Raw genomic sequence first — 27,674 nt, 5'->3', positions numbered from 1 at the left:
TTTTTGTGCCTGAAATTTGAACCTAAAGAAACATAAAGTTGTAACATACGATAGTACAGAGTGAAAATATGCAGTGTTTGCATTAAGGTACTGCACATTGCCAACATATATTTGGCAGATTGGGTTAGATCATATTCTAAAATAACAGATGATTATCGATCCTCAACTCCATTTATAAACAGCTTTAACAACCTGTGTGACAAAAAACCTGAAGCACAATTGCAGAGACCTTCATTTATGAGTTTTAATATTTCTAATTGTTTTCCTATTGAGCCTTTCTGGATAGAAAACGGAAGTAACAACCTTCTTTACTGGCAGAAGATACCTTATTTGAAAACGATTCTTGATATATTTTACTGTGCAGGTGTTCCTGTCTGTTATTGTGTGCACATGTATTTGCACATACTGCTGTGTGTTTGTCCACACGGGAGATTGATGCTGGTGAGTATTAGAAGTCGTACCTTTTACCTTGCAGCCCTCTTCATCAAGCACACCACTGCTGCAGTGTGTGTGTGTGTGTGTGTGTGTGTGTGTGTGTGTGTGTGTGCCCTGCTGGGCCGCAGCTCCAGCCTGGTTTTATGGAAATAAACAATGTTTACGAGGCGCCGTCGTGGGATCGCTGCTTTAGAAATGCTATTTCAATTCAGTTTTGTCATTTTCCATTTTTTATCCTCTGAGCTCCTGTTTGTTTTATTAGAAAATATCCAGTAGCTTCACTCCTTACTATACCTGTGCTGCTGTTCTCTGTCGGCTTGAATTAAGTAGGAGGTATGTGAGGTGTTTGTTCTTTCTGCATTAGTTTGCTACCATCCACTTGAGGGGAGTTTCAATTTGTTTACTCCCTCTCTACTTTAGAAGCATTTAGTAGAAAGTCTAATCGGAAGCAGTTTAAAAGAACAAAGTTGGTTTTGTTTATTGCCCGTTACTTTCTGTTGTCCAGGGACTGTGACTGTAAGACATCATCCATTTCATCTGCACTGCAGTTTTCCATACCTCTAATGTTTCCTAACTGAGATTTTTTATAGGCAGCACGCTCAGTTTTTTGTTGTTTGTGTTTATTGTTCTCCGTCTCGCTGTGGGCTTTTGTTTCTTTTGCACCTTTTATTGTTTTTTTTTTACCGAGGATCCAATGATTGAAGTGGAAATAGGAGATTTTAACTTGCAGGACCTGTCCCATGCATCTTTTAGGCTGGCTTGTTAAAATATGTTCATTAGATGAAAGTGATTTTCTTTAAATGTGTTTTGTCATTCTGAACGCTTCCTCTTGTGCGATGCCAATATACATATATGAGACTTGAAGCGACATTAACAGCAATAAAACCAGTTTGTTACTCCTGCATTTCACCAAAGACAGAAAACAGCTAATATAGCTGCTTCATTTCCTGAACTGAAGCTCTAAAACCGTGTACGACTGCCTGATGATCTGCCAGCAAGGCTGGAGGATTAAAGGCTACGTTCTGGTTCATAAAGGGGTCAACAGGTTCACACTGTACTCAGGGAACAGACCCATCATCTGTTGTTCTTCTTTAAATATGTATAAACTGGTGCAGTGTTTTCCTTCTATCTTTTCTGACCTTATAAAGATGATGTTATGATAATCAGCTGTATGACAAGTCATTGTGCTCAAATGTCTGCTAGTTGCCAATGCAGCAACTGTGCTGATGCCAACATAAGCTGCAGTTTAAGATACTGAATACAACACGTGTCGTTCCCCATCTCCCATCCTGCCTCTGGATGTGTCTAGAGGTTTGCTGAAGCCATGAATAACCAAGAAGAGGAAACGCTGCCATCTCAAATCCACTTTCAAATTGTTTTCTGACACTTCCTGTCCTGCTTATTAGACATTGCTTAGAGAATATCTGATGCCTAAAAAAGGGAAGATATGCAGAATACACTGCTTTTCTGAAATTCCAAAACAAAGTAAAACAACAGTGCCTTTCCCAGGATGCTGACATCTCCTTCCTTCTGTCTTCAACCCTCTCTACTAGCTGTGTCAAGGCCCAATAATCAAAACATATAATCCTTTCAATGTCTTTTCACCTTGACGTGTGAAATCCTGCCTTCAGGAAAAGGGTAGCACCCTAAGAACACCTTCTCAAACTTAAAAAATATGAAAACCAGCATTAAACTTTTCTCTTTGCTTCTGCTCTGCACACTTTGTGTCCTGGCACCTCCTGCCTTGCCCTGTAACGCAGTAAGCACCTATTGTTTTAAGTTACAGCATCTCTGTTTTTAGAAGTTTCCATTTGGGACGGACTGTTCTCCTGCTCCCCGGCTTTAAAATGTCAAGACGTTCTGGGTCACTACAAATAGAAAGGCGAAGACATTCACACAACTGCACAAATGCTTACCAAGACACGTGCAAACACACACAAAGACATGCCGATCCAGAAATGTGTGGCCAAGCAGATGCACACGTGAATACTCATGCATATATACATAAAAACAGAAATGGAAATGAGATCTTTGGATCTTTCTTCAAGCCAGTTTTCTATTGTTCCCAACTAGATAAGCTAACTGGAAATAAATAACAACAGACAATAGTCCGATAATATTTTGTGGCCATGCAGCCTCTATTGTTCTCGTCGACTCTCGATAAGGAACAAAAATGAGCGAGAGAAACAGACAGAGGGATGGAGCTAGCTGAGGAGGAAATAGCATGATAAAATTTCCAGGCCACAGTATTGTTCTCGCTGAGATAAATACACACAGGAGAGAGACGGAAAAGAAAAATACAGAAAGACAGATGAGCAGTAGACCAACAATAATCCAGCTTCATAAATAGCCCGGCTGGTAATCACAAACAAAGACCTCAATCGCTTAATCAGGCTGTTCGCTCAGCAGACAAGAGCGACCAGTTCTGGGAACATTCAAATTCAACGAATGTCAGGACCTTACATTCTGCTACGGCAGCCCGACGCAACCAAAGTTCACACCACAAACACCACCACCCCCATCGCAAAAGTATCAAAGAGTAAAACTAGGTTCACCCCGACACAGACGGAGCATTAAAATCACACAGGAAAATCAGCCGGTGGTGACAGTTTGACGTGAAACGGCCTGAATCCTCATCCAAGTGACGCTTGTTTGACAGCCACACAGCAACTTCCTGCCAGCCGATCTGAGACGAGTGACAGAAAGAGCACTCTCCCCCTAGATGCTAATATAGGCCACACATGCGTCTTCTGCTCTCACTCCTGCTTTAAAAATCATTTGCTGACAAGCTATTCACCGCAGATTGGCAGTGATTTACGAGTGTACTGTGAAATGTGTTTTGTATGTTGTGGATCTGTCACGTTCCACCTAACAGCAGGAAACATGGGACACTATCAATAGATACAATCCCCAGTTTGTGTTCCTCTTTTCCTTCCTCTTTGGATTTTTAAGTCTTGTTGCTCTATCTTTAGATTTTAACTGTGGAAATCTTTAGCTTTGGACTATATTTTTTGTGACAATGACATGACGTGACAATATGTGATGAAAGATGAATAAACTCAACACATCTGCCTGCAACAACTGAATAGGTGAATGCCAGTAAGTATCACCATCCAAAAAATCATGACCACTGCAACAACCCAGCGACTGAGGACCATCATTATAAGGTCCAAGTTTGTGAATTTAAGCAGCAAAACCACTTGGTTTTGTTTAGGATAAGATCCTGGTTTGGTGTGCATAGCTCGAGGCCTTGCAAGATGGATTCTCGGCTCATGTGACCTTGTGTGATTCCAGCTGCCTGGAAATGAAAAGCTATTCCTAGACTGTAACCTTACAACAGGTCAAAAGTCAGCACAGAGTTCCTGCAACAGTGGTGATGGAAATATAATTGGATAGGAGCTCTAATTTGATAGTTAATTTAACATTAAACACTTCCCTCTCGCCAAAGGGATGAGTAAAGTGGAAACCTAATAGAAAATATATTAAAAACTGGGTCATCAGAAGCAAACCCTGCCTTACAACTGGGACAATAAAGCAGAGAAACAAACAAATAAACACAGCAGAAGCAGGCCCGGCCGCAGCACCGAGGTAATAAGGGAGAAATGAAAATATTAGAAATTGAAGATCTGACAGTACGGATGTCGGGGGAGGCGTAACCGCCTGCTGGAAAGATGGTTTGTAGTTTTTGGCCTGCGGGGCTCTCAGGGGACAGGTGATTGGCTAGAGAGATCAGAGCAGGGCCCTGATTGGCTGCAGGGCAGGAAGTTATAGCACTTGAGAGATTAGACCCCTGTGCTAAATCCTGAGAGTGTGTGTGTGTGTTTGTGTGGAAGAGAAACGGTGGGCAGGGGTGGGGGTCTTGATGGATAATCCTCTCTGACTATTACCCCCTCGTGTGTGTGTGTGTGTGTGTGTGTGTGTGTGTGTGTGTGTGTGTGTGTGTTTCTAGGTGTATAATCCTCTTCTCTGTGACTGGCAGACAGACTTGCTTGAGACATGAACTCATTGCTGCCTATTCACTTGTTTGGATTTGTGTATGATTTGAATATATTTTGTGATCGCGTTTCGGTTACATATTTAGAAGAAACAACACTAACACTTTATTATAACCATCATTAATGAACAGGAAAAGCTAAGTGAACTGTTGTTTTCCATCTTGACAAATAATTACAGTTAGTTATAATAACAGACTTACTGTATAGTGGCACAACCGAAATGTTGATATGTTTAGATCAGAATCCTCTAATGGAAGAATCAAATCTAACGACCTGAAACTCTACACTTCAACAATAAATATTCAAGATACACAAAGGAAAGGCAGCATTACCACACACAGACACACAGACACACACAGGTGTAAGTGATACTAGGCCGTTCCCCCGCAGGCCAGACAGGCAGTGTGACGGAGTAAACGGGGTCAGCAGCTAAAGGACTTAAAAGCAAAGCTAAATATAGTCCATTATTGACAGACATGAAAAACAATACAGAGGAAGAGAGGAATGAGATGTTGAAGAAACACAAGGCTGAAGAAGATCGAAGCTACAGAAGATATTACTTTTCCCTCTTATTCTGTCTTTATTTCAGTCTGGAAGTTTTAAAAGTGGCCAATCATTTCTAATCCATACAGTTAAACAAAGACCTGATTAGTATTTTGTTATTTATCTGATCCTTTGCTTCTTTATTTATTCCTTTCTTTATCTCCTTCAGATCTTGTTGAAACAGAAGGCAGCAGGGAAGCCTCTCTGCGAGTGTGTGTGGTTGAAGAGCAGATGAAAAGACTCATACGGTCAACACACACACACACACACACACACACACACACATACACACACACACTACTGCAGGGCACTGCGGAGATCTCGTCTTGCCGGTCTTCATCAGCAGTCTGAGTGTGTGTTAGCGTGCGTGTCTCAGACTCAAAGTGAACTTCCAGTAAGAGACGGTGCTAAGCTTTGATTCTGGCACGAGTCACAAGCCGAGGTCAAATCCACAAACGAGCTACTCGTCGGTAAACAGTTGTGACAGCCGAGCACTCGTCTTTGTTAACGGCTCATTCTGTGCTCCGCATGTAAACAAAGGGGGTTGACTAAGGCAACATGCATGTAATCTCCAAAACCCAACCACCTCAACCACTTAACTAGTTTTATTCATGTTTTGTCCTGTAAAAGGCTCATTAATTAGTGAAATTAATGACTCTCAGTTAACAAACTACCAAAAATTCTTCAGATCTGTTCTTCTGTTTTCAATAAATCAGAGGAAAAAAAATCATAAATAGGCCATTTATGGCTGTGTTATTGCAATATCAGTGAGTATCTGGAGTTCTTTCAGCTATAATACTGTTTTCTTACAGATTATTTTATATGCTAACATCTAAAATTCTGAGTATTTTGAGGTTGACCCTGGTCCCTCTGAAAACACTGAGTTATACTTTCAAATGTTCCGAGTGTGCATAGAAATGTGATGACCTCTGTCCTGCCGTCTTCAAGCAGTCGCATGCCCTGCTGGATTTTCTGAGGCGTCTTTAACTTCTTGTTTTTCACCGAGGCGAGCCGCGGTGCTGCCATCGCTCAGTAAACAGTAAACAGAATCGATAGCAGGATCACCTCAGGCGACTGCTGCTCTCCTAATGAGAATCAATCATTCCTTTGTTCAGAAACCAGTGATAAGGGAAGAGAATGTAACAACTATATGTCTGCAGTTTCTACAGCAACCAACAGCTTGGAACAGAGTAACTCACTGAAATAAATGCCAGACTGGTTGCCAGTATTGATTTTTGTGATTGATTAAAGGCCCTACTTGAGAGGAGAGGAATTGGAGAGTCAAGTTATTCACACACAACACCAGACCAGAATAACTACATACTGTACTAGTAGCCTATTGCTTTAGCGTGTTGGATTAAAGAGCTCAAAGGTTTGTCAGTAAAACATTCCTATATGTTTATCCCCAGTCTCGAGGCTTGTCCTCACAGTTTGTTTATCAGTGCCTTGTTATCACGAAATAAAACTTGTTTGTTAAGGTCAGAGGAAGATCAGCTTTATGTTGAATTTGCCTTACTTGACATTGCACGCCTTACAATGTGACTTGTGCACAAAAATAGATTACAAACGTTACAAACGATCTGACCATCACCGCCTTCCCTTGATGTTGGTATTGATTATAGTAATACGATCAGTAGAGGGCGCCGCCACAGTGCTCAGAGGTCTCGCATGGACCTCCGCATTTCTTTTGCCACCGTCCAACTCACATTTGGTTCCCGTCCATTCTCCTCTCAGCTAATCTGCAGCAACTGTCTCTGCGCCCAGGCTTTACTATAACCAACTCACATAAACTCTACCGCCATTTTTAAGACTTCTTCCTCCTGTCCTGTGGTCGTGGTCTTGCGTGAACTCTTGGCTACACTGCTACACTTTGTAAATCTGGAAACTTCAGACTAGGATCAGGAAACACAGCATCACCAGATTAGAATATTAAAATACATGGTTTTACTGTGTTCTTCCTAAATTGGCATGGCAAATACAATAGGCACTTAATCTGAGGGTCATTCTTTGATGTCGATTTAGTAGACCTTTCCGTCAGCCATCGCATAACTGCTGATAAATTAGTCCATCTAATCCAATCCTCTGTTTTGGGTGGTCACTGCCACTCAGGCTGAGAATGTGTCGTGTTGTGAACCTGTAATCCAAAATAATGAACCTGACTGGTGAATCTGAGATGACCCAGACATCATGGCAATTTGACAAATGAGTTACTTTTCTAGCTGCGGAGTAGATTAGCTCAAATTTGTTGCAGGATTTTCACCCTGATCTTCTTAAAGCGGCATGTTGCAGTTTAATTGGCAACCAAGCTGGTCAGTAAACTATTAGCTGGGATTAAGCCGGAGGAATTTGCAATATTAGCTTTAAAGACGTTTGATGTTTTAAACTGAAAGCGTTGTCAGCAGTTTCTTTGCCTTTTTAAAAAAAGGTTTTTTTGCATCATTTTTTAATTCTGTCTGGTGAATTATCCACCATGTGCGTGTGCATAAAATAAACCTAACTGGATGTTTAACTGACAACTTCTACTGTAATTGGTTTAAACGACTATGTTCTCTCTCTTGTAAGATTCCCTGCAACTTCATCTGCCCTCTATGGCCCCTCAGATAACACACACATATTGGCAGCTACTGAACAGATAGCAGACACCCACTCAAACACACATTCGTGCACGCACAGATCATGACCTTGTCAATCCCTTCTTTGATTGCCTCATCAGACTATCCATGCGTTACGGGTCCTCTCTGTTTGCTAGCTGGCCTCCCTGCTGGGCTCTGTGGAGTTATTCCTGAGCCCCTGCTAGCTCAACAGATGCTGGTGCTACCATTGATTAGAAAAAAAGCAGCGAAGCAAATCTTGAGATCGCAGCTTTGCTGATTTGGTTTGACCAACCTACAAGTTGGCGATTTTCCTGTTAGAGCACAATCTTGAGAGCACCACACTGCTTTCTGTGACAGGTTCTAATTATTTTGTTTTCAAATCATTTTTAATACGAGCTTTGGGGCCACATGCACTCTCTACAAACATTCCAGCGCTCTTGTACATCAAATGATTCACAACATCGTACTTACACTGTACTTAATTAGATCAGACGTCCACTGCCCGGCACTTGTACCTGACATCACGGAGGATTCCTGTCCTCCATTTGTCGGAGCAGAATTTTTTCTTAGTCTACTTTTGACACCCGCTGTCAGTTTAACCTTCAGTCCAAGCTCAGGTGTTGATCAGCAGAGTGCCCTTCCCATCCTCGACGTCAAAATGTGAGGCAAATTCTCTGTGTTGAAGTTTGAGAGTTGGCAGTTCCCTGAAGAACGACCTACTCAGTGTGATGAATCAGATCTCTTCCACTCATGCAGGATGGACAGAACACTATTCTTGGGTCTTCTCTCCGTGCCACATGCATTAAAAAAAAGATCTGAATCCCTCAGAGTATGAGAGTCTTAACCTTTAAAAAGGAGAATTTCCATTACAGGAGCAGCTGTCATTTCAGCCCGCTCACAGTTTATAACTTACATGACCAGCCAACTTTGCTCAACAGCGACTGGTGATTTCACAACATCCATGTTTGACAATCTGAGTCACAGGTCACTGATCAACTTTTCCCTGAAACGTTAAACGCTAAATAAGCTTCATTTGGTTTCAAATCTGATCCGAGCTGGCCTTAAAGTTTAGGTCCAAAATGAGAAATCACAACAGATTGCAGTGCTTTATGAATCCGAATCATACTGAGTGGATTGTCTATATCTTAGAGATAATAACTGTGATTTTGTGATTGCAGTGGGTTTGTTCTGGTTTTTCTGGTCACATGAACAGAAATAATGGAACTGCTAAAGAGGTGGATCAAACAGAACAAACATGGCCTTTCAGAACCGCTATTCTTTCCCCGACATCCACGAAAAGTACAGTAATTATTTTCTTCGTCAAGATTTTTTGCTCTTCAAATGATCATGTTTCCCTCTCATCTCACTCTCCTCGCCCCCCCCAACACTTCCTCCCTCTATCACATTTTCCCCAGACATCATCTACCCCCACTCAGATGAATAGGACAACAGGGAGCGAGCAATAGGGCCTTGATCCCTTTAGATCTCACCCAGATGTTTCCTTTAATCCTGTAATTAGCTGCAATTATAGTAATGGATGCAGGAGATGAAGTGATCATATTTGCACACGGAATTAATTCATGTAATCGCGCCCATATGATGAATCCTGGCTCTTTCGGACACTTGTTCCACTTGTTCACACGGTCTGTTTTATCTCCTCCCGCAGTTCTTGCTTTCATTCTTCTTATTCTCCTCATCTCTTCGCACAATTCTCCACCTCCACCCATCTATCCCACCCTCCCACCTTGCTCTCCCCTCCCTCTCATTGTCCTAGATTAGTAATTCATCTGGTTTCTAGCCTGAAAAGCGAGGGAAAAAGATAGGAGGAAAAAAAAAAGATAACACAAGAGACAACAGAGCAGGATGGGACACAACAAGGGCCCCTTTAGATGTTGCAGATGATGCCTTTAATCCTGTCAATAGCTGCAATTATAGTAATTATCTCTAATAGCAGTGCATTGTGCTGAGGCTCTGATATGTTTAACAGATGATGCTGAGTCGTGCCGCCTCCGCCAGGCAGAGAGGGCAGGGAGCTTAGATTCACAATAATGAAACCGACACAAAACAAGGTGGAATTGATGATGGTCCCAAGAGGTTTATAGACTGCGGAGAGTGTTTTTCAAGTACTGGGTGGAGGTCTAATGGAGGTCTTAGAGAGGGAACCTGAGTGGTCTTTGCATTGCACGGTAAGAGCGGAAGGAACTGAAGACTGATGCGAGGAGGTATGAAGAGCTCAAGAGAAAATGGAACCAAGTTAAATCAGCGGTGGATGCTGTGAAAACTAGTTACATTGAATATGCTTGTGTTACAAGACCATGATGAAATCTGTATCTGATATTTTACAAAGAAGAGCATTTGACAATATTGACGATGGTGTAAATAACTATAATAGAACTGTTACAAACATGGTGTATACATTTATCAACACCATGTTCTTAAAATGATTCGATATTTACAGAGCATATTGAAAGTACTGAAGCCAGTTCAGCGGCTTTTTATGTTCTGTTTCTGTGTGCAGGTTGTTCACTAAAGGAAAAAAAAAATCTTTAAAAAATGTGTGTGCCTTCTTCTTGTGTTGTGGTATCCAAAGAGGTGTCAGTATTGTTATTTTTTTATACTCGAATCAACCTTCAAAATTCTGGTATTAGGACAACCTTAATAACAGCTGCCAAAAAAACTCAACAGAAGAAGAAGATGAGGGCCAGGCCGGGCGTACCTGTACATGTGAAGACATCTCTAATTATCTGCATGAACATGGCAGTGTTCTTGCAATGTAATTTAGATTCAAAAAGTTTGCGAGACACGTAATGTAATTACTAGGAAAAGGAACATTAAAAAGATGTCATCGTCATTCGTAGAGTCTTTTGATTTGTTCGATCGCTCCGTGTCAAAGCATCTTGTGCTGGATGGAAATAACCCTCTACTGCTTGGCCATGTGATATTACCACTTTCATACACAAAATAAAATGTTACGAGGAATTGGCCCCATGCAGGAAATGTTTCTGACCATCACAGATAAAAAATGCATGGGTGAAAGGGGCTTTGTATGCAGAGAGAGAAGCATGTCACAGCATGGAGAAGCTCTATGAACTGAGGTTAAGTTTCACAATTGGAGGAAAGACTTTCAAACTTGGAGAGTCCTTTTCATTTCTGCCCATTGCACATGGGCAAAGTAAATAGAGTATATAGAGACATAACGAAGAAAAAAGTCTACTTACCTACTTCCTGATTCCCACATTCTCCCTCTCAAAGACACAAACTGAAGAACACACTTTGTCGCTGACTCCTTTCACATACTTTCCAACACGTGCAAACTCACTTTCTCACACACTTTCCCGAAAACTCATCAACTTATTCTAGAACGCGCATTCCTTTCCTTGGTGCTTTACTCTCTTCTCTCTCTCTCACACACACACACACACACTAATAGCCCTGCCAGGTCTTGGTGTGAGGTAGCTCCTTGATGCAGTGATATAAGAGGCAGACAGGAGACAGAGAACAGGTCAATAATTCATTAGATAGAGGGCTCAAGTCAACTTCAACCCGAATAAACCATCTATGATCGCACACACACACACACACACACACACACACACACACACACACACACACACACACACACACACACACACACACACACACACACACACACACACACACACACACACACACGAACAAAAGTGTACGCCCACGTCTCTCACTCTGTCTCTCTATCTCACTCACTCCCAAACATTGTCTCAAGGGCTGTCAGGGGAGAAGTCTCTCCTCCACTTTCTCATTTCCAAGCCCCTATTTTGCTCTTTCTCCTTCCACAAGAACTGAGGCTCACTTTTGACTTGCTGCTCGTATATAAATCTACGTGAGTGTTCACACCTATTCCTGGATACAACTCGTATTTTGTAACAATATGACTTGACAGTGATGTATTAAATTACAAATGACAAGCGGCTCCACTTCGTCTCTACTTCAAGCTCAACATACACATTATACTGTCATCTTGCCATGGCAACGCTGAAGGAACCTGATTTCATATACAGATATATTGGCAATGCTATATATACATGGCTGTCGAATGTCTTTCAAACAGTGTGGGTAAGTCCATTCTCCAGGAAGAACCTGACAGACCGTTTGTCTTCTCTCCTCCCACTTCTCTCACAAGAGATTTTTTCCATTCTCTTTCCAACTCTCAATCGTCTTTAAGTATGATTCTTGAAAAAGTTGTAAAATATGCACTTATCAATTCAGTCCTCTTATAAAAGTACAATCACAGTGTTGGCTGACAGAGGTCTAAGTGGCTTGTGGCTGCAGACAGAAGGACGGACAGATTGTTGAATTTCTGCTACTGTTGTGATAAAGCAGAACGCTGCTGGAAGGCCAGCTGAGGTGAAATGAGAGATCTGGGACGAGAGCTCAACATAATGCCGGGGATCAAACCTGCAACCCTCTGCTTCACACACTGTCACAGCCCAGGAGGTTTAGTTCAAATTGATGTCCATGTGAAACATAGGCCCTCTGTGTTTTCTGTGTTTGGTCAAAGGTCATAAAGACACAAGGGCTGATACTGAATTGTTACTGAATGTTGTTCAATTGATAAAAAAAAAAGTTTTTACTCATTCATTTGTCAATATTATGCAAACCAACCACAAGCTACAGCTTCAAAAGTTGGCAACATATTTTATTTGGCACATAGAGTAATAACTTGATATTATGAGCTCACAGATGTGGGGAGGAAATCTTGACATCATCAATCACTGTCTGATGTTTTAATGTCTAAACAAACTAAATAAACAAACTCTTTGTTTTCATGACTGAATAAACTGAATAAACCGTACTTTCTTCTGACAGCAGCTTGTGTTATTTAGAAAAAAAATGAACTTCTCAGTTTGAATTATCCCATCATTCATTTGGTAAATACAAAACTCTGACTTTGAATTTATTCTCCAAAACTACACAGTGCCCCTTTAAAATCTTGTCTTTAATGGCGGTGTCTTGTGTGGGATTGCAGCAGATCACACAGGTATACCTGCTGCCCAGTACCGAACAAGAACCTTCACCATGACCAGATACAGCTGCCACTGAGTCTGAGCGCTGTTGGAAGTTGCTGACTGACCTCGTAAAGTGTGATGACCCCGTTGGTCTCGTTGGGAGCTTTCCACTGCATGAAGATCTTCTCTTCATACGGTGTATTCTGCAGAGACTCCATCGGCACGGAGCCAGGCACTGCCAAGACAAAGAGTAGAAAAAAACATCAGAATGCCTTTTGACATTGACAAGTGCTTTTATATTAACTGTACAGTAGGTTTTGAATACAACAAAAGCTGGTAATTTAGAATAAATAACAGTTTACTGTCTTATAACGCACTTTGTTAGGTAAAGCAGATTTTCAGCCAAAATTAACTTTGTTTTGTTGTGTTCAACAGTTTAGAGGTGTGAGTGAAAGCTGCAAAACCTGTAACCAGCAGAATCTAAGAATAAATGTGTCAATGACTTCATTATTTAACTGACCTCAGTTAAACATCTGACAGCAATAAAGTGAAAAATGTGACTAAATCCAACGATTTTTCCAACAGAAAAATCCCAAGCTTCAGTTTCTCTCTTGCAGCCATTAACGACATAATGAAATACAGCAAAGTACATCAATAAAGACACTGCTGACATATTGGAACACATACTTCATCCCACACTCCTAAAAACGCCATAAAAATATTTCTTCTGATACAAATAAAGCAGCTTGCACGTAAAACTGAGCGCAGATGGAAGCAAAATATTGAAAAGGAGAGTGCCAAGAAAGTAAAAGAGAGGTAGGAGCAGAATGGAGGGAGATTATGCATATTAAATTTCATTTCAGCTTCTCGTCATTAAATTCTATTATTTAGGGTAGCAAAAAGTTTCAAATATCTCTGAACCAATTCAACAGATATATTAAGTTACCTGAAATCTAATTCTGGCCTTTTTCCCTGTGAGGCAGAATGAAACCCGCTGCTTGATCCACGAAACTGACATTTATACAAATTAAGCATGACATGGCATCCATTATATTTCTTATATTCTTAAAAGCCTGAAGTCTCAGATAGATAGATAGATAGGTAGATAGATAGATAGATAGATAGATAGATAGATAGATAGATAGATAGATAGATAGATAGATAGATAGATAGATAGATAGATAGATAGATAGATTTTTAAAACAGGCAAAGAAATGCAGCTCAGACATGAATATTTCTTATTTTACATTTTTTGAGCTGTCTCTGTGTTCATAAATGGTTCAATTACACGGAAACATTGCATATCATTTCTTTGGAATTAATTTAATTTGGTGAATGCAGAGAGAAAAGCCGGCGGGTTCATCAGCTTTTTGATGCCTCAGGACACACGTCAGAGTTTGACTATGAGTTTTGACTTTCAGGTGATTCTGTAATATTGTGCAGCTCAGGTGTAATTTGTGACAATAAGCCAGTCTCATCCTTAGCTTAACCAGAGACGGACTGTAATGATGCCATGTGGAGATAAATCTTGAAGCAGCCTTGCACACGCTGAATAATGGAACAACTGCTGAGACAAAATGACAGCAGCCGCGGTCATTTTCTTGGGCTGTGGGCACATTTTCTGACAAACTGCTGGGAGCCCCACATTTCAAATCAAACTCATCTGGATGGAATACTTCAAACTTAAAGTCTATTAGCTGACAAAGTCAATTACTAATTCAATGTCAATGGACCAACTGTCTCCTGTCAGGGGAAAACTTTCACCTGATGTCTCCGTGATATCTAGTTTAGGGAGGCTCAGTGCAGTTTCCAAGTATTTGCACGGAGACACGTTTTGTCTGGTGTTCTGGGTCTTTAATCACAATAAACTGCACTTGAAATGAAACAGTGACTTTTGAGTTGTCCATGAGGACTTTACATTATGCTAAGTCATGCTTCTTGCGTCCTCTCTCCTCCCGTGACCCAGAAATCTTTCCCCCTCTTTTGACAATCCCTGTTGCCTTTGTCCTTAACTGCCACCCCAAATCTGTTTTGGCCATTCCTGGATGGTATATAAATTGATTTTAGGAAGTCTGCAGGCAATGAAAAAGAACTAAACCACATTTGAACATGGATTTCTGCAGATGCATTTCAGCCTGGACACTCTGGCCCCTCATCAGATTTCATCTTCTTTTATGTCTTTTCAAAGCGCCACACTCAATGACAACATCAAGTCAAGAGACGCTGAAGTGCATCAGAGCGCTGATATAAGTTGTTTTTTAAGAACTTGACATGTGATTTTTTTTTTTTTTTTTTTTGGAAGGGGAGACAATGGATCTCCATTTCTCATGCTTCCACGTTGGAAAGCCACATCACCAGCATGTGTACAGTAGTTACTGACACCTGTGTCATTAATACAGCAACCCATGCAGAGTTGCCAGGATAGGGACACAAAAGTCAAACCTCATCACCTGCAAATAATTGTAGGGACAGATCTGCTTAAAGAAACCGATCATTATGTTGTCTGCAGTGATGAGATGCAGATCATAACCTTAAATGCACCTCAAGGAAGAAGTAGAGCAGGGTGAGAGAAGGCTGCTGGAGGAAACGCAAGCGTCCCCTTGCTTCAGATGCAAAGACGAGACGCAAGTGAGGGAAGCTAGGAGACAGGTTAGCATGGATGGGTTTGCTTGTTAATATTTAGTGTTCAACAGCCAAAAAAAAACAACTCTTCACTGGCAGGGAAAGTAAATCCTGTCATTCACACAGCAAGGGTCAGACAGGTTTACAAACGCAGACTCTTGAGTTATTATAGTCAAATCTACCTGGTAACAAGAGAGTGCATGTGTTTTTCCTGTGTGTGCTTTCAGGAAGAGACGGGCTTTCACACATCTTTATGAAGGCATACAGACAGAAGAGGTGTCAGACACCTTGTCAGGGAGTGAAGCTGTCAAACACACCAAAAACAGTCGCACACAGACACCTACGCAGACACATGCACACCGAGCACTACACTCTGGGACACAATAGCGCTCGTGCACATACTGAGACGCAAGTGCACACTCACTCACACACTGATGGGGTGTGAATTGTTCTAAATGTTAAGGAGAAGAAAAACAGACAGCGCCAGGAGGGACCACAATGTGTTAAAATGTGTGCGAGCCTGCTTTGTGTGTGTGTGTGTCTGCGTTTCCTGCTTCTCCTTCACGCCTCTTATTATTGTTCCTCACTTTTCCTCTTTTCGTCATGATTATTCGACCCTCACAGAAAATATTTTCTACCTCGCTTTGATCTCTAACCTTTAATATATTTTTCCATTGACTGCGCATAATGTGGGTGATGGAGGGAGTTAAGCTTATTCTGCTTTTGCACTCACTGCAAGTCACCGAGGATGAGTGCCAAACGAAATGCCCGCAATGTAACACTGAGACGGGTCTGACACTGGCAGGAAGCTTTTATTGCTCATTGTCTGATGTGCATCAGCTGAAAAAAGCTTTTCAAAAACACGCTGAATATTCAGCCATTACAGACACAAACTGAATCCAACAAACAAAAAAAAAAAGGATGTGCCACAGCAAACACTTAACGTGAAAGTGATATGACACATTTTGTAGAAATGTCAATATGTTACAAACCTTATGTATTAACTGGCATGTGCACATATCAGCTTAGATTGGTTTAACACAATTTGATTGTGTTGTGCTTACAGGTGGCATAGAAAGGCCAAAATGTATAAATAACTCAGTAGATAATCCAGTCACTACAGCATTGCAATTTTGCAATGAGAAGTGCTGCATTGTGTTGACTATTTTGTATTAAAATTCAAACTGAGATTATGTGCTGTTTGAGTGAGTTTGGGTCATATTTGTTGTATTATGTTTTCAAACAACAGTAGTGACTCATTAGCAGCCTGGCAGCCGCGTGATATGATGACAGTTTACTTGTCAGATATTCTTGTCAGAGTCAATTTAATTCATGTGTTGTTATCTAAACGTCTAATACGCTGAATTAAAGACATGGAGGACACAATTAAAAAAAAAAAAAAAAGCACCAAAGAGTCAGGGGTCAAAACGCCCACATGAACCATTGTGAGTCACAAATATGGAGATGGACACACACACTCACACAAACACTAACACACACACACACAGTAGCAGACAGTCAAAGAAGAAGAAGAAGAAGAATATTTTGATTAGTAATTTTAAGGTGTTGATTAAGGCCCTAGCCTGTGGAGCATATCAAATTACCCGAACAAAGAAATGCAATTAGGTGCTGCCATTTTTATTCAACACCTTATCACTCACTTTCGTGTGCGTGTGTGCTTGTGTGTGGGCGTTCTCTCATCTTTTATGATGCACAATGTCTACCTGGATATCTGTGTGGTACCTTTGTGTGTGTGTGTGTGTGTGTAAACGCATGTGCAAGCTCTCTATGACTCACCAAGTGCACCCTGAGATTTGCGTGCTGCTTTCCATCCTGTGTGAGACAGTGTGCATCCTGATTCACAAAACCTACCTGTGTGTCAGCTCTGTGTGCCCATGTGTGTGTGCGTGTGTGTGTGTGTGTGTGTGTGTGTGTGTGTGTGTGCACCTTGGGGGCTGAGACAGACGAAAACAAGCTTCATTGAAAAGATAACGGCAGCTGTAACACATTAATCATAACTTGATTACCTTCCACCATGCTGCACAATGAATGGCCTGTTTTATTAAGCCAGCTCTCTCTCTCTCTCTCTCCTTCCTGCATGTGTCTATGTCTCTCTCACTCCTTTTGTCTATTCCTATTTTTCTATCTCTTAACCTTGCAATCCTTAGTTAAATTCAAATTGTCTTTACTGGCATGAAATGAAATGAATCTCAGCGTTTCCTTTCTGGCTTTCATTTCTTTGGCCCTCTCTATCGGCCCAAATCCACGTTCTAGTCATAATGAGAAACAGACCTTGTTGTTTATATGGAAATTCTAATTTCTATTCTTTGTTAGTGTTCAGACCTTGTGGCAACCACAAACCAGCAAATTAAAAAGTGTGCATATTAGTGATATTGGGTATTATTTGCACTGCATGTAATTAAGATGTAGGTGAATGATTTTCAGCAGCTTGGCTTGTTTTTAGCAAAACATAGAAGTTTATATTCAGTTTCTGCAAGACAGGCGTGTTTCTGTGTGAAGAAACCTATTGATGTGGAAACTAACTGCATCATACAAAGTTGCAGTACTCCTTTAATCATGTACTTTTGTGCTGTTTGTAACAGCCACACGACCATTTTTGGTTAATATCCTCAGAAAATATGACATGACACTTCGGTCTCAGAAATAGTGAGCTGTCAAACTGACGTGTGAAATCAAATATGGCATTTTTAAATCTCTTTTTTACAAGAAAATCTAAAAAAATAATATTCAAAATCCAATAAATTCAAGATCCGAGATCCCAAACTGATTTTAAAGGACATTCTTTACACCCTTTTAATGGCAGAATGTTCACTGTAGCTGCTGAGCTAAAAATGTTAGCCTTAGCTCCGTTGGTGTTAATGACGTCTTTTCAATTTAATTTGGGATATTGGAGCATCCAGAGACGTGGATTTTGCCAAAGGAGCTGCCTGGACACTACAGCAATGTCAGTTATTAAGAAGACGTTCTGTGGATTACAAAACTTAACGTGAAGAGTAGATCATGTATTTTCATTTTGGGGGAAATGGATTCTTGAAATTAGAAATAATAACTTTTTCTGACACTACTAACTACAGAGGATTTCAACAGATGGGTTAAAAGGGAAATACAACATCATCTGCATAAATGGTGACTTAAAGATAATTGAATTCATACTCAAACAGAAAGCTCCATCATTCACTTGAATTTCATGCATCAGTCACTGTAAGAATGACATATTTTTCTTTTTCAGATGATGGATATCTCGTTTTTAGATGAAATACCTCATTTAGTCTGATGTTCACACGTGAAAACACACTATAATCCAAACTATATCGACATTCATACAAATCCATTTTTCATGTTTTTCAAGATTTATTCACTGTAGAGGTTTATACCCCCCGGGAACAAATAAATACATCTTGGTGAAAAGCAAGCAGGAGGGAATTACCAGCAGTGCTGCTGGACTGGATTAAGATTAAATTAAACATTGTGATATAAGGATTATGGGACATACTGTATATGTACTAGCTGTTGTGATTTGAGACCAAGCTGTAGCTATTTTCCTTGTTTTTAAAGGGTAAGCAGGAGTGTTTGCGCTTCAAATTTAAGCAGGTGTTCTGTATGAAAGAAGCATGTGGTGTATGTGTGAGTTTATGTGAGTGAAGCACATTGTTTATAACATAGAAAAACAACATATTGTTGTCTCACAGTGTCATCTCCATGAACATGTCAGCATTACTATAAACAGCAGGTGACAAAAGAAATGATGTTGCTATGAAACAGGGATTCTAAAGATCAAATACACACACAATCTTTGCAATATCAGGATGAAGAAGGATCATGTTCAGAATTTTCCCTCCCTAAATCAGATTCAGTTTTCCAACATGCATTAAAGAAAGGACCATCAGGTCTCAGTTAAATACACTGAATCTTTTTCTTTAATTCTTCAGTCACTCAGAAACACTGCTCGGGCCTATTGTGGATAGAGAGCTTAAATGGTTCCTTGATCAACCCAATAAATGGTTAAAATTATTGAAAGCACATAAATGATAATTGTTTTCATAACTAAATGCACTTTGATGAATTGCCTTTCTGAAAAGATGACAACAAAACAATAACAGAAGCTGCTGTCTGATTGTTGTTTTTATTGTCTCGTGATCTTAGAGGGAAAAAAAAAAAAAAAAAGCTTGGTGCTCCGTTGATGAAAGGATTATTAAATCTCAATGACTGTGATTGTCCTCTAAGTGAAGATCGTTTTTCTCTTTAATAGGAAGGGGGGTATTTATAAGGTTATAAACATGTCACAAACATCGGGATTTGAGATCAGATCTTTAATAGGCAGGATCTGCTTTGACATTGAAAAGTGCTTAATCACAGGCAGGATATCTAGCCTGATACAAACCACGTCAACTGAGCTATTATGATCGTATGAGGTAGCAAAAACATAATGCTATTTAAGGACAATGTTCCCTTCCTTTATACTGGACGAAGAGTCAAGGAGATTGATTCATGGCATGACTAATACTCTTAAAAGTACATATGACCCATCAAGCAACCAGCGGTGGTCAAGTGTGGAGTATATAGTCTTGTTTTCAGATACAGGACTGCAGTTGATTTGGTCATGTAGACCTCGAACACTAGCAAATCTGCCAACAAGCAAAGTTAGCAAAGCAGTCACTCTTAGTTTAAACATGGAACTTAAAGACAGATAGTTGCCTCAAATGCAACAAAGCCTTTAATAGATGACTGTGTTGAATAACATGCTGAGACACAAACTCAATCAGATGCGTCTCACTCAAAGCGAGGTATGTGCTAAATGTAGAACGCAAGCAGTGTGTGTGCCAGCAGTAAGATTAAAAAGCAACACACTAACAATAGCTACAGTCATGTATAAACAGAATACAGTCAGCAGCCGTTGGCTGTTTCTGTGGTGATATACTGCACCTGTTTGCTGGGAGCATGAATCAAACAAGTGTTACATATTGCACCTATAAACACAGTTTGCTGATGTGAACTTGTTTTGCAAGATAATCCTTAGAAGGAAAGGTTGGTGAGACGGCTAAACTGACTTATTCTACCATGTATTTCATGTATAAGAAGCCTGGAGGTGAAGCAGCTGTATTGAGCCGACCTGACAGCCACCTGACAGTGGGTGTATTCGTCTTCAGGTTAATAGGCTAGTACGTACAATGAGTGGACATGACATTTGTCTCTGAGGCAAGTCTCTCTGTGTGTTTGTGTTTGTATGACTTTTTTTTTTAATTTCAAATTGTCCTCTGACATTATGAACGGATGGACAACAGGAGGAAGATATTGGAAAGAAAGTCAAACACGAAAGACACACAAACACACGACAAGACCCTGAATGTATTTCTGGGGACTACTCTCAAGACAAAACTGAAAAACACCTACCTCCAAAGTAAAGTCGCTGAATGTACCAGACAAGTAATTTTAACTTGTGCATGTTCTCCGCACGGGTTCACTCATTAATGAAGAAAATGTCTCAGTAAACTCACTTTAACATACTTCCACCCACAAGAAGCCATTTCAACTTTCTGACTTGTGTATTTCTTTAGACATTTGAACTTTTTTATAAACTCTGAGAGGCAATTAGCATTGCAGTGGCATGCAGCAGAACAAAAGCAATCAGTTTTCTGGGTAAACACTGAAAATCTTCAGCTTGTAAGCAGGATGTAACGAAGAAAGAAGCACGATTTTCCAACAATTATAGATGTGTCTAATTAACAACGCTGGATGCCTCACAGTGAGGCAGCCAGAGCGATTGTGACTTAGCATGATAGTTCAGACTCTGGGTGCGTATTTGTCTGCATGTTAATCTTATAAGTGAAACTTCCAGGAGGTAGAACAATTAAGTTGGACACGATTAAGATCTCATCTTGGTATTACAGGTTATGAACTAAGATGAGTCCTGTGTGAGAGAGAAAATGTTCCATCCTAATAGCAAATCCCTTATTTTTTTACCCCCTTAACACAGGTTACAGAACATTTCTATGTCATCAGCAACATTAAAAAGTGTAAGGAGAACCATATATGTGTGTGTGTGTCTGTTAGTGTGTGTGTGAGAAGCTGCTTAATTTGCTAGAGCCCGAGCTCTATAAAGCCATTACCGTACAAACAGCAATTAGCCTCCATGTGAACAATTGCTGTTCTGTTCCCTAATTACTGAATTACAACCGGGAGATTAACGATGGTTAAATAAAAAACAATTAAGAACAAAACAATTACAGCTTTTTTCCTTCCCCCCAAAGCCATTCCTACTCCCCAGTCATGTTAACTCCTTTTAAAGGCTTCAAACAACTTCAGTATGTGTGTGTTCAGCTAGTAAAGGTAGGAATTTCAGGCTGAGATGTGATGTTCCCCAGAAGCTAAATTCAGAGGATATTAGTTGTGAGATCAGGAGAAGAACGGCGAGCCCCGAGGAGGCTGGGAAAGAGATGAGAGATTTGGGATCATTAGAACAATGTTTTTATCATGCTCATCAGGCATTGCTCTAATGGATTTGAGCTATTCCAGTGTATCGCGGGCATGTTGTTGAGAGAAACGTGAAGCCTCGATGAATTATTAGTAGTAGTGGCTGGGGCAAACGGAGCACGGAGCCCTGTGGAAAAGGAAAAAGGATTTTAAAATGTTGTTGTTTTGAAATAATTTGAACTCCTAGGGCGCATTTATGTCTGAGGCATTAATGAAGGATGTCAGCACGTCCTGAAGCTTTTTCAGGCTCAAGGGCACAGTGATCAGACATGGCTGATGATTGGAGCAATTTTGTGTGTTGCAAGGATTACACCTGCGAATCCGTGATCACACATCTAATATGTCTCTAAATGCTATCCGGGTTTGCTCTTTAGCCGCCGGATGTTCAACCATCTTGAGCAGAGAGTTGCTCACTTTGTCTGTTTGATAGTGGGCAGTGGCATGATTATAAAAGTTATTTAGAGCAGCTGCAGGGAACGTTCATCCTCTATTCAAGCTCTTATCTGATCTTATCTTAACAAAACAGATTTGGTTGCTTGGTAATTGTAATTTGGATTAGAAAGTTTAAGTTTAAGCTGAAGTTAATGCTAAAGCTAAAGCTATCATTATATCATGATTCTTCAGGGAATTTGACCTGGTGGCAGGCATTAAGCAATGTATATAGACATAGCCGGTCTTCTTACTGATGGTCTCATTTGCTTATGTAGGTAAACTCAAGTCTAACACTGAGACTGTTTTACAGCCAGATAGAACTACTTGTAGGAGCTTTAATGACAGTTTCTGACACTAAGTTATTGAATTAATAAGACAGAGACACTACAAAAACAAGAAAAAGGTTGAGTGACATCTTCGTTTCTGCCTCTAAGCAACTATTTGGTTTTCTTTAGTGTTGATGTAAAGAATATTGATGCAAGTTTGGATTCTGTTTACACGTGATATCTATCAAATCTTCTAACCTACAGGCTCATTTATGCTGCCTTTACATCCGATACATAGAGCCAGTTTCCTGCTAGATACGATTGGTACTGCTCTGTTTCATCTGCATCCTCAAGCTTTAAGAAAACCTGCACAAATACAGACAAAATTAACACGGAGGGCTCTGTCTGTGTCCTTATAAATATCCCCAGTTGAGGATAAACAAGCCTAAACATGATATTCTGTCTGTAGTAAGCAAGTCTTCCGTTGCTGCAGTCAGAAATGTAAAACAAATATTTTTCTTTGAGCAGGAGTGTTTGTACAAACAGACCTGAGTCACTGGAAGAAATCGCTGCCAAGAAATGGCTAGCTATACGCTGAATACATACATTTTATACAGTTTGAATATATTTCACAAATGGTGTCACTCACCATCCTCCTCTGTCTGTTTGACTATCTCCTCACTCTCCTTGCTGCCCTCAGGGTTGGCAAGGACCAGCCGCAGTCTGACGGTGACAAAGGGCCTCAGGCCTCTCAGGGTGTAATGTGACGATGTCTGGATCAACTCCTCTGCTGCAAACTCCTGCTGGTTAAACACATACTGGTACTGCACCTGGAAAACACAGAGAGTTACATGTCACTCATTTCATTGTTGTCTGGTTAAAAAACAATGATTACTAATGTAGAGTTGCCCCTATATAAATCACCTAGTGCCAAGTGGAGAACGCTATGATTCACTGTGTGGATCCAACATGTGAACGTGCATCCAAAGGTTTAGAAAAACACCTTTTGATAAAGCAACTGATGATACCATATTGGAGTTTGGAGGTTGAGGGATTTGTCACCTTTAGTCACAAACTGTGATCATCTGAAGATATCACAAGATCTGCTGTTGTGAATGAGGTTTTGCCAGCGATTCTCACTGCTGTCAGGTAATGCTTCATAATGGAGACTAATGACTGTTGCGGAGGACATTTTGTGGCCAGCTGTGCGTACCGTCAGATTGTAGCTGTGGCAGCGTGTCACAGCGTACCCAAACGTCTCCCACTGTATCGTCAGCTGGCGGGCTCTGACATCCACCACGTTGACGTTTTGGGGACCGTGGACTGGATCTGAAGGAAAGATGGAAAAAAAAAACAAGAATAAAAGTTAGTTTGTCGGCTTAAAAGAAGAGCTTTTGAGGACAGCTAATATGCAGATACTGACTAAATTATGATAAGTGAGAGACTTCTGAACTACTCTTTCAACTCTCTCACGAAGGTTGCCCAGTGGTCCCAAAAGTGTTCTTTAAAATCTAAGAGGAATCCTTCTTTAAATATTATCCTTCATCGTTAATCATGAATCTAATGAGCTGTACAAGATTTAGGTTACTCTCAATAAACATGTCATAAGACAAATTTTCATAAATTATGTAATGATTAAAGGGGCTCTATGTAGCAATTCGTAGCAAATCAACCACTTCTTTATTGGCCATATGTGATTTACAAATTAGACCTTCCCCGTCTCTATCGGTTCCCTATACAAGGCTGTAGATGATTTCTTTAAAATATTCAGTGCAGCTGGACTGTGGATTTCGTGGCCTCGTCTCAGTGCCTCCAGCACAACACAGATTAAGAGCTGCATTAAACCCTATTTGCACAGAACTAGTATTATCTGGAGCCCTCGTGATCCTCTGCACAATCTGGCATGTCTGTGATTTGTAAAGTAAAAATTCCACCACACGTTACCAGTCTTCACCAAACACAATGTGCAAATCAGGAAGGATATCAGTTAAATTGATGTTTTAAAGTGATGACAGAGAAGGTTAGGAGCAACAGAAGGTTCATATTCACGTAAAATCAATCTTCAACTGGTATCAACATCTGAAGAGTATCCTTCTCACAGATTTGCAAAGAATCTAGTGCCAACCAATCATTTGGATGCATTACCATCGTAATAATCCAACGCATCCTTTTGGGATTGGAAGCTAAACCAGCCAGGTGAACCAAAACAAAGTTCCTATGACATATATTTCACTGGAGCACAATATAAATATTCAACAGAATCAGGTGATGTATTCATTAAAAAAAGTCACATATGGGTAATTTGGTTCAGTGCCTTGCTCAAGCTTATTACAATGGGACATGAGGGCTGTGGACAGGTTCGCGGGTTCCAACCTGTCATCTATTAATCACTGGGAAATCTGTCTGACCACTAGGCCACGCTGCATCATTACAGGACGGTCCAGATCCACGAGCCAGAGATCACAACAGAAGTCCCTGTATTGATCTACAGACATTTGGAGTGGTTAGTGTTGCCTCATGCCCATATGTCACACACACACACACACACACACAGTGAACATTGTTCCAGCCATATGTTAGGCTCTCATCCCCAGGTTTGTGTACCACGACTGAGTGCACACTAACAAGCCTGTTCAAAACAATCTCTCTGTCTGCCTAATTAGTTTCTATCAGCAAACAATGGCACCCAAGACAGGTCACTGCATAATTACAGAAGATAAATATATAAGCTCCATTTCTCCCATGAAAATGAATACTTTGCTAACAATGTGTGTGATCTCCAAAATCTGGATAGAACAGACACCGACACAGGAGAAACGAATTCTGGCATTGAAGTAAAAATCATTCATTACGTCTGATCACTGTTGGAAGAGCAACTTAGCTGATGAATTAGTGACAGCTTAGAGGAATCTATTCTTCACAAGAGCTAAGATCTCAGAATTTCACCAGCAAAGTTTTGAAAAGTTTGAAAAGTACTTTTTAAACTCAGTACACCTTTACAATCAGTTCAGTTATTTCACTGTGATAACAGTGAACTCATTCCAGTTAGTGAGATGATCACAACATTTTAAATTAAGCTTTGTTCGATTACAGGTGTTACATTCTGACCACGGTAAATGTTCCTCTTCACAGAAAATAAAATGGACACACTTCTAATTCTACTATATTTTGTTTAACTGATGCTAAGTCTGTCTGTCAGACATGTTGGCGCCTCCTAAATTAATTAATCAACATAAATGACTTGAAATGAAACGTAAAATCCAAAAGACTGTGTGTGAAGGCAGTTGAGTGCATTATGAAGATTGTTCAAACAAGCTACTTACTGAAATTTAAGATCAGCCTAATTAGACAAGATTAGACAACGGCACCATGGATAAGCCATCTTAGAGGCCATCTGAGACAGGAGACAAGGGTTTCAGTTGTCTGTGTGTGTGTGTGTGTGTGTGTGTGTGTGTGTGTGTGTGTGTGTGTGTGTGGTGTTAAATGTGTGTTGTTGTTTATGTGTGTGTGTACTGCATTGTGAGATACATGCATTAGCTAGTCTGGGTGCAGACTTCAGCCCCCCTGGGGTACTTTATGGTTTAAAGAGTCTATGTTTCTACTTAGAAGGCCAAAGCCCACAAAGTAATCTACTATTCCTGGATAAGACTGCGGCAGACTGACATTTGGCAGCCAGGAAAGCAGCAGGAGGGAGATGATATAGGCCTAACCAACGATTAACCCCATCTTCAGGTCAGCACAGCAGGCAATATGCTTTCACACTGCTCACATACTGTCCCTAGAAAACAGGCCTGTGCTTCATCTGATTCAGACCGACACAGATGGCCTCTGACGAAGAAAAAATGCATGTCATCATGTAGCACTCAGACTGGAAAAAAATGACCCATTCTGACAAATAATTCTTACGATATCCAATTTCCTTTTACAGGTGATACATTTATTTGAGTTTCTGTTTGTCTGGGAGGCAGCAGGACGCAAGCAGATAAACCTTGAGCCAGGAAATCACAGTTACAGTATCTGATTTACATCATTTGTGATGGAAACAAGCAGAAATCTGATTACAAAGTCTAAGTTTCTAATTTTAGAATCGAAAAATCAAGCTATATAAAGGTATGCATGATAATTATGGTGTGGTGAAGTGATTAGATGGAGGAGTTCAGTTTACATAATGCAAAAAATAGTTGTTCAAATGCCAAAACATGGCAGATTTGACTTGGGTCAGACCATCACAGGATGCACACATGGCCAAAAAAAACGTCTTCTCTTAAGCTTGCATTGCGAAAGAAGCGGATGTGCATGGCGACAGCGGCAATAAAAATTAAAACAGGCAGAACCGCCAGAACAACCCAGATTCCAGGAGGGCCTTCGATAGATTAATTTCCTGACAGCAGTGTAAACATTCGATCAAAGAGGGAGCTAAAAACTGACAAAGACCTTGTTTTCAGAGTCCTCTGGAGAACAAACTGGTGAACTAACCTGTAATCATGCATGCTTAAACAGATCAAGTGATGTACCTATAATGAACGCACACTGTAATTCCTCAATTACAGAGACATAATCACTCATCACTGAGCTGGAGAGAAAGAATGAAATAACCAGTTTTCCCAAAGAATAGCAATAAATCAAAGCTCCTTTCTCTGAAATGACTCTCAATTCCACAAAGACACAAACCATGTTAGCAAAATCAGATCCATGCTCGGAGGGTCTGCAGGAGAGCAGGCCAAAAACAACAAATAGCAGCCAACCAAATCCCCCTCGCCAACCACCACCACCACTGCCACCCACTTAATCCACTGGTCTCTCAGTTGGGTATGGTGGAAGCTAATCTTTCAGATAATCTGGCTAGTGCTCAGTTGGAATCCCTCTAAACAGATTGCCAATTTCTGTTTTGGGAAACACCGTGGCGGGGGTGGGGGAGGTTAATTCAACAAAATGAAAACAAACCAGAGAGATTCCACCAGACGCAGATAAGATGACTATAAAAAATTAAGGCTTCAATAAGTGTTACGCTGCATTAAATACGATTGATGGTATTGCTATACAATCCCACCAAACATTTGTTGAAGAGTTTATCCTCTGCTTCCCAACAAATCTGATGCCGTTCCAACTTCGGCCACTTTAACAGAACTGCTGCGCAGAGCAGCGCTGGTCCCAAGGGTCTGGTGTGCCGTGTTTGTTTCCTTTTAAATCTAAATTCAACACAAAAATCCTAACAATGTCTTATGGCAACTACATACAGATGGAGGAAAAGATGAAGAAAGAAGACGGTTCAACAAGATGAGGATGGAGAGAGATGCTGAGAGAGAAACA

General features: G+C 40.5%; 1 protein-coding gene across 17 annotated transcripts in view; it reads right to left on the bottom strand.

Moving 5' to 3' along the window:
• Positions 1–27,674, bottom strand: part of ptprt (protein tyrosine phosphatase receptor type T) — a 311,154-nt gene that overhangs the window by 146,219 nt on the left and 137,261 nt on the right. For all 17 annotated transcript variants that reach the window (XM_037099888.1, XM_037099891.1, XM_037099886.1 and 14 more), the window contains 3 exons: positions 23,578–23,693; positions 23,014–23,194; positions 12,678–12,787 (listed from right to left, as the gene is read on the bottom strand). In XM_037099888.1, the coding sequence (XP_036955783.1) occupies positions 12,678–12,787; positions 23,014–23,194; positions 23,578–23,693 (407 nt within the window). The remainder of the gene's footprint in view (positions 1–12,677; positions 12,788–23,013; positions 23,195–23,577; positions 23,694–27,674) is intronic.

This window comes from Acanthopagrus latus, chromosome 6 (genome assembly GCF_904848185.1).
Source record: "Acanthopagrus latus isolate v.2019 chromosome 6, fAcaLat1.1, whole genome shotgun sequence".
In the NCBI taxonomy this organism is placed as follows: Eukaryota; Metazoa; Chordata; class Actinopteri; order Spariformes; family Sparidae; genus Acanthopagrus; species Acanthopagrus latus.
The sequence above is the reverse complement of the archived record's forward strand: the minus strand, read 5'-3'. Positions and strand labels throughout refer to the sequence as shown.